Raw genomic sequence first — 11,839 nt, forward strand, 5'->3', positions numbered from 1 at the left:
CAGATCATTCAGCATTACTGTATAGTTTATTGCAGGTACTTTGTACAGATACCTTTCCTGAAAAAGAAATTGTGTTTCTTATGTAATATGTAAGGACGCATCTATAACCATTAATGGATACACTTGAGGTTCGGGTGATGAAAATGGGGAGTGCACTACACACTGGCTAAAATTAAATAGGAATTGCGTTAAAGTCAGGTGCTATAGCTGTTTACAAACACATACTTTTTCTTTTTTTTTAACAGGGATGACGCCAATCGGTGTAACTTAATCGGAAGTCTAAAAGAAGCATGGCAGCGTCCTGTGCTGCACTTTACCGCAGTAAATAATAAGCGTGAACAGTGAGAAGATCTGCGTGTGTAATGTGTGTATGACACTCGCTCATCACTGCAGAACGCGATGAGGATTGGCACGTAGTCGTGTGTGTGTGTGTGTGTGTGTGTGTGTGTGTTGGCCCCGCCCCTTGCCACGCCCCCTGTATCAGTCAGGGAACATTTAAAAGCAAAGTGGAGCTGTTCAGCATGAGAAAGCGCAGAGAAAGAGCTCAGAGAAAGAGAGAGAGAGACAGACGGACAGAAAGACAGAGGACAGCATTATTTTTTTTGGACTAATAAAGGATTGTGCTGGGATACGCCACCGGAATGAAGTCACCAAAGATAAAGTCTCAGAATAAATGTAAGTTCAGTTTTCCCTCCTGCTTGAGCACATAGTTGATTGCAGGTATCTATACTAGGTACCTGCAATAAACTATAATACTGAATGATCAGATCAGTAACTTCAAAACAAACAACAACAACAACAACAAAAAAACAATCCCTTAGTTCTGATTTGTTTTGTGAGTATTTTAACTGTGTAGAATAATATTATGTATTTTTTTATTGGAGCTATATAGGGTTTATATAGCTTTCTGATTTAGACAGGGCTTAGGTTTACATTCAAAGACTAAAAACAATGTATAGGTGGATGGCTATTTAATTTTTTTTATATTTTATGAGTACTTTTAAACCTTTGTACTATTTAACTATAAGGAAATATATAATAATAATCCTTTGGTATAGATGAATTTTTTGGTGAAATTTTTTTCTGTAAAGAATAATAATATATTTCTATTTATTTGGGCCTTGGAGCTTGCAAATGTTTGGACATTTAATTGACATTTCAGTTAAATAGGTTTAGATTCAAGGATTGAAAAGAAGCCCAGATATAAAAAAGGAAGGCTGTTTCTACCAGTCTGGAGCATGCGGATTGATTCTACATGACACTGATCAGCTCAGTTCCCTGTGAAGGTTGAACCCTGGGCTTCAGTGTTGGTGTCAGAGAGGCGACACGGTTTACTGCGGCATTTTAATTGTGCAATTGCGACTCTTCCAGCTTTCCTGGAGGAGGACGACGACCTGAACGCGGTGCTGTGCGAGTTCGACGCCGTCATCGAGGACTTCACTTCGCCCTTCGAGAAGAGACACTTCCGATACGACGAGCATCTAAAGACGATGAAGCGGCGAAGCAGCGCGAGCGTTAGCGACAGTGGCATCAGCGACTCAGACAGTGAGTGTGTGAGAGAGAGAGAGAGAGAGAGAGAGAGAGAGAGCTGTGAGCTCACATTATCATCATGCCATCACACTAGTCATCCCCAAACTTGCATAAATATAATCAGAATTGAAAGAAGTTTCTCTTAAGAAAAATCCTCTAAGCTGCAATCATATGAGTTACTTTACATCTGATTTGCATCTAATCTGAACTCACTATTTGGCATCTCCTTCTCTTTTTAGGTCACAAATGAAAAACAAAAAAAACCCCAAAAACGTACCTTTCCCTGTCATTGGGGTGAAACCATGAAGAGTACATCTTTTGTATTTTTTTTATTTTCATTTTTCAAAAGATGTACCCTTGAGGGAGGCAGCCCAGGAACAAGGAACACTACAGAATGTGTACAGAATGTGCTGGTGAAAAGAATACCACACACGAAGCCTTACGCAAAACCGTATTATATAACCAGACAGGATGAATTGGCAGCGTTGATCTTGGTGCACTGATACATGGAAAGTCTGACCCTCTGAACCTCACTTGAGCCAGGATGAATGATTAAGTGTCTAACATTTAGTTTTCAGTGCGGCCTAGAGAATGCGATGTATTATTTACAAGTTCAGCACACATTCTCACCAGTGCATGCAGTTAATGATAGGAGTTTATGTCCTACACAGTGGAAGGACCATAAAACAAAACATATATTTCTGAGGTATAACCTCACAACAAGCAGGCATGATCTATGGTAACACTTTATTGCATTTCCCTGCGGTGGTATATATTGTCCAGAACATTCCTGTGTGTGCACATGGGTTTTAAATGTGTCAAATATAGTTACTGACTGGACTGGACTTGGTATGAAGTACTTTTAGTTTATGAGTCCTGAAGTGCTTGGTAACATTGCACTGGAATTTCGTCTACAGAAAAATACAGCCAGTGATAGAGTCCTCAAAAAGATTAGAACCAAGTAATATTACAATCATGTTCTTTTATTTGTATTAATGCAAAATGTATGCATTAATAAAGGCTTTCTTCACATTACATTCTAGTGCACGTAGTCAAATATTGTGGTGGCCTAAAATATCTCTTGGCAAAGTCAAAGCCATCATTATGTCACTCCCGAGTTCTTCACTACACAGTGTGGAATGCGAGCAACCCGTGCTTCTCTGGCACTTCATGCTTCCATTTTAACACTGAGGTGCTCGGGACTCTGTGGAGCCAAACTCAGAGGGGCCAAAACTGAACGCACTACACGCTTCCTGTAGCAACATGCCCGGGTGTGAACTCTGAGCAGGGTTAAGAATAGGTAAACATGAAGATGAACTGCTATTTTTCCAGGCTCACCGTGGCCTTTGGCTTTTAATTCTCGTGCCAGTGGGTGGGATTCTTCAAGGTGATAGAGAGGAAGGAATTGTACTCGCGTGTTTTTAGCCACCCTCATGCGCTCTTTCTCTCTGGAACAGGTGCAGAGTCTCTCAACAGAAACAGCTTCAGCTTCAGTGATGAGAGGCTCAACTCTCCTGTGTTCTCATCTTCACCTATCAGCCCTTCAGTCGTGTCACCCAAACGTGAGTGTAGAAATGTTTACATTTACAGTATTTGTCCAGTATTTCTGTCCAGCATGTCTTATCGAATTGCTTAACTTTGTTGAGTTAAAATACTAAGAAATATTTTTACAAATTTTTTTATTTTTTTATTTATTATTTTATATTTTTTTATTTATTATTTAATTCATTTAGGCACATGTAAAATAAAAAATACTTGTTTTTTTGGCTTATTTGGTAATATTTCCATTTCAGCTAAACTTGGTGATACAAAGGAACTGGAAGACTTCATTGCAGACCTTGATAAGACATTAGCAAGTAAGTGACTGATTTTTATGAGAGGGGCACTATACATGTGAATCAGTGAAGCTCCGTTTGTTCGTTTGTAGTGTAACATGCCTCAGAGATCATGGAATGTGTGTGTAAAGTACAGAATAAACACTGTACATGGCAGTGAGGGGGTGAATTCAGCAAAAACATTTGACATATTTTGCTTTCCCGCTCATAACTGAATGTTCACCAGTATGAGCATACGAACAGTTAAGACAGACACTTCTGTTTTACAAGGCTGCTGAAAGATCTTCACTAACTCTCCCCTGTGTGGTACTTGTTCTTCTTTAGGCATGTGACCTGGAGTTAGTTACCAAGGAAGAGCAAGTGGAAAGCAGGCCTCCCTGGACTGGCACTGTCGTGAGCCAACATGATGATGAAACTCATGAAGACATCTCACTGTTTCATTCATAAACACCTACACTCTAAGGACTCATTGTGTTTCCTTTGGAAAACTTGATCTGGAAGAATATTTAAATGGCTTTTTATAAGAATTATTATTTGTAATTGTATAGAAGGTGGTTACTGTAAATTTTATCAGTCTTTTGTGAATATATATTTTTGTATTTTTATGTAAATAGTTATTGCGTCAAAAGTCTATTGCCTTATTATGAGAAGCTTTTACATTTTTAATATTTCATTATTAATTGAACTTAACACAAAATGCACACTTAATTCACTAGAAAACTGGAAAACATTATTAAGTGTACTTAATACAACTACCTGACATTAAAACTGTGACTTTAATGTATGTCCCTGTGTTTTTTGTGGGAGTTCATGTAAAGTTTATGGCAAGAATTTCCCCTTTTAGCAAAAGTTGAGAAATATGCTTGTAAACATTAATTGTATGTATATCAATGTTGGGGTTTTTGGTTAGAGCTGTGCTGACTCATTCAGTGCAGGAAATTCAATTAGCCACAGTCTGTAGGTAGTCTGTAAATGGTTTACCACACAGCAGGGGGTCTCAGCTTGTAAACAGTTGTCCCGCAGAATATTCAACAGCTGGTCACCACCTCAGTGCTTTAAATCAGTCTACAAGTCAGAATGACAGAGGTAAAGATGAAGTGACCTGCCACTGGATCCCTGCTGCTCTGTGTCAGCTTTACTAGACACGGCTCTAGTAAAATCACTTCATAATTTTTGCATGCAAATCCCATGATGCCTAATGCTTGTTACTGGGAAATTTCACATGTCAGCTTGTTACTTAGGAAAACTTCAGCCCTGTCTATTTAAAGAAATGACGATTACTAATAAGAGCAAGGGTGAAAAAGCAGAACAACTAAGGCATTCTTACTCACGAGTCAGTACATGACCTTAGCACAGTCCAGCTCAACTTTGCTGTGTTAATAACGTGTGAAGCAGAAGCAACTTTTCATGGGCTTCTGCTTTTTGGTTAGCAGCTGTGCTTCATTCGTGTGGACTTAGCAGCAGCCAGCGTATTCATGCTACAGGCTTGAGGCAACCCAGCATCAAATATACTGACACAACAGATTAATGCTCCTGAGCTGGGTCCTGTCAGTTTAAAAACTGAATTCCCACTTGGCAGCAGCAGGCACCGTTTGGGCACCGCTGTCAGTGTGAGTTTGGCAGACAACAGAGAACCAGTGGTCTGGAAGTGTGGGAAAGTGCAAATGGCAGGTGACAACTGTGTCTCCTACCCTGTGGGACAGAGGAACGCTGGAGGAGGGCATCAGCATCTGAATCAATATCACAGCAAGGAACATGGCTTTCCTCCAGTGGGCGAGACAAAGTTACATAACACATCATGGCATAACAGGATATACGCCTTCCTAAACTGTATTCTTTCACAATCTACATAAATAGACACTGTTGACATAATTTCAGACTGAGGACAGCATAATGCAATTACTACCAAAGTATTTTTACATAAATGAGTTCCCCATGCAACAGGAATATAAGGAGGAGGTGTACATAAAGGCAAACAGAAAATGATAACTAGGTAAAGTTTAATTACTTTATACAGTATGTAAATGGAATATGAAAGAAAAAAAGTTTCTATGAACATGTAGCTCACAAAACATTGACCTTTGAATAAAAGTGTGGTGTGGGGTGTTACAGTTTACCTAAAGGAACCTAAAGAGCTTTGAGGCTTATCTTCTGGCCAGATTTCATGTCTGGAAGCAATAATAGGGAAACAAAAATGAAAAGAAAATAAAGAGTTGACAAAAGATCAATAAAACCTGCCCAGTTTGTTCATGCACATAGCTTGCAGGTCGAGATCTGCTGTGTGCAATTCAGCAAAATTGGCCTCAATACATCAGGCTTATGAGCAGCCTGTGGCAATCCCATTTTTCTCTTCTGTCAAAAACGAGATCCCTCAAGCTCAGGACAGATGGGGTAAAAGAAAATAAAAATAAAAATGTGCACAAACAGAATAGAACTATACAAGCCAATTAATTAATGGATTTTGGATAATGAACATTAATCCACACTTGACATAAATGAAAAAGAAATAAATAGACTTTACAGCATATATAACGTATTAGCTATGAACAGCTTTGGTGTTACCAAACTGTGCTTTCATCAGGCTCAAGAAAGCAGTAGTTCTGCCTCAGCTGCTCCTACATTGGCCATTTCCCCTGTGTAGCTACCATAACTAATGCCCCAGGACTCTAGGCCAAGCCAAGCAGCCTGTTGAGCCAGTTAGGTTATTTAGTTTGGAAGACAGTAGTGCCTTTTTATGCTTCTCAATAAAATGTAGTGTTTGGCTTAATGCAGCAATGCAGAATGTGCTCATTTCCCACAGATGATGAAAGACTAATGTTAAAGCAATCATTTCTATCAGTCTCAGTCTGGGGGAGGGTAATAAAAGTCTGGTGCATCAGCAAGACTCACTATTATCCCAAACACTTTGATGATCTCTGCAGTTTGCTCGAATGATAAAAGAGTTAACCTTGACTTTGCACTGACAATAACCTCAAGAGATGTTGGATGGTATATGATGTTGATGCCTCCACAGCCACCGTGCACATTTTAATTATAGAACGGTGGAAAATCCAAGGAAAGCACATTCATCTTTCATGCAGCCTCGGTATTGTCTGTGTCCTTCCTCTGACCTCTGTGTCATCAGTTAGCTTTCACCCACACACACAGAGAAAAAGAGGCTCATGTTAAAGGTCACACAACAAATCATGAGGGTGAGTCTAATTCATACACAAAAGCTGGATTAAAAATCTATTACTTTATTTTGTATCATCTTGAGAAATGGGATTTCGAACCATTTACAGTGTTAAGATTATATATCCTCTTTAGAATGTATCAACCGAGTCTTGATCAAATGTGATACACATATAAATATATCTAGACAAAACCCATGTCTAGAGCACACAATACTTTGACACACTCATTCTTGGTGCAGAGGCAGGGTCCAGATGGCCTGCTGTGATCAGCGCTCTTATTGAGCGGAACATCTCGTCTGCTGTGGGATCTGGTCTGACGCATACTGATCACTCGTCTCTAGGGAGAGGCCATATCCTGGCCTAGTCTGTCGAACATGATGCTTTGAGAAAGGAATCTGGTCTTCAATGAAGAATCATTGCATCTAGGAGAGCAGCTCTGCCTCAATAATGGGAAAAACTGAAGTTTCCTTATTATCAGGTTACTAGTGCACATGTAGAGATCGTAGATGATCTGCTGATTGCTTAGCGTTTTCTCAGGATTTTGTTCATTCAAAAATAAACCGTATGAAACATTTTCCTCACTTGTGTTTCAGCGTCATCTTTTGGATCATCCACTGAGTTCAGGAGTGAAAACCGACAGAAAATCCTGTAGATTCCATTCGAAACAGAACAGGAGGTCGTTATCATGAATGGCAGCAGAATGACCCTCTGTTCAGTAATGATCACGATAAGATCACACTGTTTCAGTTGTAAACTAGTATCAGGCTGATAAAAGTACTGCAATCAGAAGAGCTGCTGGTGTGCTGATAATGTAGGAGAACAATTTAGTAATAAAGATGGATAGAGGGTGGACAAGAACTCGTGAACTGTAATCCACAGTGCTAAACAATTTGTTCCTATTCATCCTTCAGTGCATCTCTCAGCACAGCTCACTTATCTGCCTGCAGCACTGCAGGCTCTGCCAGCAGTAGAAAGAAAGGCCACTTTGAAATGTATGAATGAGAATTAGGCAGAAGCCTGCTAGTGACATGAAGGGGCTCAATTTGGCATTCTGTGAGCTGGGTCATAAAAAACAAGCAGTCTTTTTACAAACTGAGCACAATTCAGTCGTTCATGGGGCAACATGATTAGAGTCTTTGTTGCAAAATCATATAAACCAGTTTGAACAGCTTCCGAGGAGGTGCATTAGCACAAACGGACCTACTTCTTACTGTGATCAAAAAGCGTTACGAATGCAAATGTATTTAACACCGCTTGCTGCTGACAGAAAGGCGGGAAAAACAAAACAACCTCCGATGGCGTGAAAAGGGGATTATTTTTATTCGCTCTATTCTTGACTTGAATATATAATTGCAGTGAGATTAAATGCACTGTGAATGAACCATGCTGTTAGGCAGATGGTGATTAAAATTGGCCAGGTCAAATTCTTTTCTCAGGTTCTCAAAACAAAAAAAAATAACCGCTAAGTAATCCTTCACATCTGCCCTTCTGCTTTCTTTCCCCCTCTGGCCAGGTCGGAGCTGCGGGCAGATAACTGCTTCATTTAGCATCAACACCCTCTCATTTAGTCTCACGGCTTGTACATGAAACCCTTTTCACCTGGAGGCTAGAGAATGACAGGTTGTATGAGACAGGCCTTCTCTGGAGTACATGCAGGTTTCCTTATAACGAATCAGATAACCACTTATAATCTGTCAACATCATTTGACATCATGACATTTTAGCAAATACAGCAACCTAACCCAGTGTCCACCTTTACGCACCCAGTCCAATCCAGAGTTCACACGAGTCAGATCCTTCAGAGTGACTGCTTGTAAATCCAGCTTAAATCCCCATGGAAACATCTCATACTATAGGAACCACTAAGCTCCTCACATTTTTCTTCTTGAAAAAAGGACAGACAGATGCCAAGACTAGTTAGCATGGGTTATGATTTTAACTTATTGAATTGCGAAAAATCAAATGCGTAGAACTTTAAATTGCCTACACAAGATTTCAGTCACAAAAGCTTGGCTCTGTAAATCATAACCACAAATGCAGAGAACAAAACCAGATGACAGACAGAGGAGCAAAAATATGGAAAGTTAATAAGAGGCTTCTGCTCAAGATGTCATCAAGCACAAAATATACGATTGCGAAAATTTTCACACAGACTTTCATGTGCCATATTTATGTATGGATATTTTTTTTTTACATGCGCAATCATTTTTCAGGTCGTTAAAATTTCTGGACTTTTTTTCCCCAGACTACTTAATCATAACACGAGACCAGATTAAGAGCGAGACTCAAAGCAACAGCTGCACAAAACATTCCAGAATGCACTTTTATACCTGCATACATAATTAGGTTTAACCAATAAACTCACTGAGAGCATTTAGAGCTGTTACACAGTCAAAGTCTTAGACTAACACACAGACACACAAACACACACACAAACACACACACACACACACACACACACAATGCTCTGGATTTTTTTCACTGCTCTTTCTAATGCTCTTTTAGATAAACAGGCAAAAAAGTGTGCACCCTCATTTTCTTGCTAAGATTTTTTATCATAATAATTCATGGACCATTAAACAACCATAAGCATATAATACTGGCTATTAGAAGGGAACTACATATGGTACCTATTATTAAAATCATGTTGGTCGGCTTCTGCAGGGGACAGCAGGTGAAATCTTTCTGCAACATTTAAAAAAAGTTCAAGCCTGCATAGATTTCTGAAGATATTCTCATGTTAAGAAATATTGGGTGGTGCAAATGACTGGGCAAACTGGGAGAGCATGTATGTGTGTGTGTGTGTGTGTGTGTGTTTAAGGTGATAAAATACCTTATTAAAGCATCAGATCATCTGTATAACCACAAACTGCTTACAAACGGATTTCAGTTTAAAGCTTGCACAGCTTAACAGTACATTTCAAAATGATCAGTGTCTCCCAAGTGCGATTAAGTTACAGTACAACGCCTTATGGGAGATAAAACACAGCATTGATTTTTTAGTCATGAATAGATGACTGGATGCCATTTAGTTCAAACAAATATGTAGCACAAAATCAAATACTAATAATTATCCTTTCCAGTGTGCAAGCTGTTGCTCCTGAAAATATACATGGTAACTCATTGAGGTGACTCCGGTTATTCCATGATTATTAACTTGCATTAGTCAGTGGAACCCTGCATTAAAAATCTGGAGTGCAGCTGTCAACTGAGCCTTGGGACTCAAGCTGGGAAAGTGAGAGGAGCTGGTCAGGCAGAGCCAGCTGGCTGTTGAGGTGCGAGAAACTACACACACACACACATGCACGCACAGATGTAAGATAAAAACAGGATACGAAACGATGGTAAAATGACAAAAACAGAATCGATCAGTGTACCTAAAACTTTGACAGGACTTGCACACTCGGTGCATTTGCATTGCGCCATTTAGCAGATGCCCTTGTCCATGGTGACGTAAAAAAAAAGCTTTGAGTCTCTATCGAGGAATAAATCTACACTGGTACGCCAGATTACAAACTTAAGATAAATTAGACTACAACTATGTTATGTTTTATTTATTTTTTTAAACAACGCAAACTTGGAAAGTTTAAGCGTTTTAGGAAGAAGTAGGTTTTCACCCGTCGCTTGAAGATAGTCAGGGACTCAGCTGTTCCGACATCTAGGGGAAGTTCATTCCACCACCTCGGTGCCAGAACAGAGAAGTGCCTTGAAGTATACTTACCTCTTACCCTGAGAGAAGGTACAATAGAAAATCAGCACACCAGCGAATAGACTTATGCAGCTGACAAATCTGAAAATCATTCCAGGACATCTGGACATGTTTGGGCCTGGTGTCACAACAAGGCCTGGTGTTAGTCACAACATTGCTGTGTAAACCAGTAGAGTAGAGATCTCCTCAGACTGTGAAAAGCCCTGAACTCAACAACACAGCTCATGCAAGACGCTTGTGGACCGAAGATTGAGATTTCTATCTTGTTGCTATTGACTCGCATACTTTAAATTCGCTCAGCCTTAAATGCAACTGAGAAGCATTTCGGGAGCATGTCAGCAAACACAGAGCTTCGTTCAATAAAACTCTGGAATACGTTTTGTATTAACAGAGCTGAATGGACATTTTAATATTCCAAAGCTTGTGGCTTAAAGTGTATAAAAGATGTTAGATCTCCATGGGAAGCATCTCTGAAGCTGAATTGAGACTTTATTGCACTTGAAAAGGAAACAGCCCAAGGTGTGCAGGGACAAAAGGGGGTTTCTGAGCTATACCTCACCGATCCAATCAGTAATGTAACACAAAGGCCCATTTCTAAACACACACAACATGCTGTATGCATTGCACACCTATTCAAGAAATTGCATTTAGATGCTTTATTGATGACATAACTGTTTACTTTTATCCAGATGATAAGATGACATCACTCATTGTATGACTGTGATCACTTTTAATAGATACAGACCAGGAAAACCCCCAAGAGCTGCAGATTTGGAGATGCTCGGACCCAGTCGTCTAGCCATCAAAATTTGGCCCTGGTCAAACTCGCTCAAATCCTTATGCTTGCCCATTCTTCCTGCTTTTAACACGCCAACTTTGAGGACAAAATGTTTACTTGCTGCCTAATAAATCCCACCCACTAACAGGTACCATGATGAAGAGATAATCAGTGTTATTCACTTCACCAGTCATAATGTTATAATGTCATAAAGTTATGCCTGGTCAGGTTATAATTCCCTTAAATTTACATAATTGTTATATGTAATAGTAATTTCACATAATTATTATTACTGCACATAAGTAATGCTATGCCACCACCTAACTCTAACCCTAATCTTAACCACAGTAACCAAAAGTAAAAGTTTGTTTAATAAAAGGAGGAAGTTTTTGCTCTTAATTTGCAAAAGGACAAAACATTTGCTGTATCGTAGAGCTATTGCAAGTTTTTATTCGGAAATAAAGAATAAAGAAATAAAGAAAAGGGACCAGTACAACGTCCTGATAAACTTAAAGGTGTGATCAGGCCACAAAATCTGAACATCTAAAAAATTCCCAGTAGAGCTTAATACAGTAGAAAAAGAGAACATATGATAGATAAGGAAATGTTCTACCTGTAGTAACACATTGACAGCTGACCCTGGCTGGCACTGACAGAGAACACTGTCCTAATCTACAGCAGTGTAACTATTTAACCTGAAGAAAACGATGCGACCCTGCCGAGATGTGTGAATATTACACATGGATTACTCAGTAATCTATTGAGTTCTCACGCACAAAAATTGAGGCTACAACAGCATCTTCCAGCGACACAA

General features: G+C 39.4%; 1 protein-coding gene across 1 annotated transcript; it reads left to right on the forward strand.

Moving 5' to 3' along the window:
- Positions 1 to 514: 514 nt before the first annotated feature.
- rgcc (regulator of cell cycle) lies at positions 515 to 4,145 on the forward strand. The gene is made up of 5 exons (XM_046845998.1): positions 515 to 675; positions 1,372 to 1,545; positions 2,988 to 3,092; positions 3,324 to 3,386; positions 3,690 to 4,145. Exons 1-5 carry the CDS (start codon positions 642 to 644, stop codon positions 3,695 to 3,697), a joined length of 384 nt encoding a protein of 127 aa, XP_046701954.1. The 5' UTR covers positions 515 to 641; the 3' UTR covers positions 3,698 to 4,145.
- The last annotated feature ends 7,694 nt before the right edge of the window (positions 4,146 to 11,839 follow it).

The sequence above is a fragment of the Silurus meridionalis genome, chromosome 3 (genome assembly GCF_014805685.1).
Source record: "Silurus meridionalis isolate SWU-2019-XX chromosome 3, ASM1480568v1, whole genome shotgun sequence".
In the NCBI taxonomy this organism is placed as follows: Eukaryota; Metazoa; Chordata; class Actinopteri; order Siluriformes; family Siluridae; genus Silurus; species Silurus meridionalis.

Coding starts and splice junctions, on each gene's coding strand:
- rgcc (XM_046845998.1), top strand. CDS start 642: ATGAAGTCACCAAAGATAAAGTCTCAGAATAAAT. Junction 676..1,371: donor GATAAAGTCTCAGAATAAAT/GTAAGTTCAGTT, acceptor CGACTCTTCCAG/CTTTCCTGGAGGAGGACGAC. Junction 3,093..3,323: donor TTCAGTCGTGTCACCCAAAC/GTGAGTGTAGAA, acceptor TTTCCATTTCAG/CTAAACTTGGTGATACAAAG.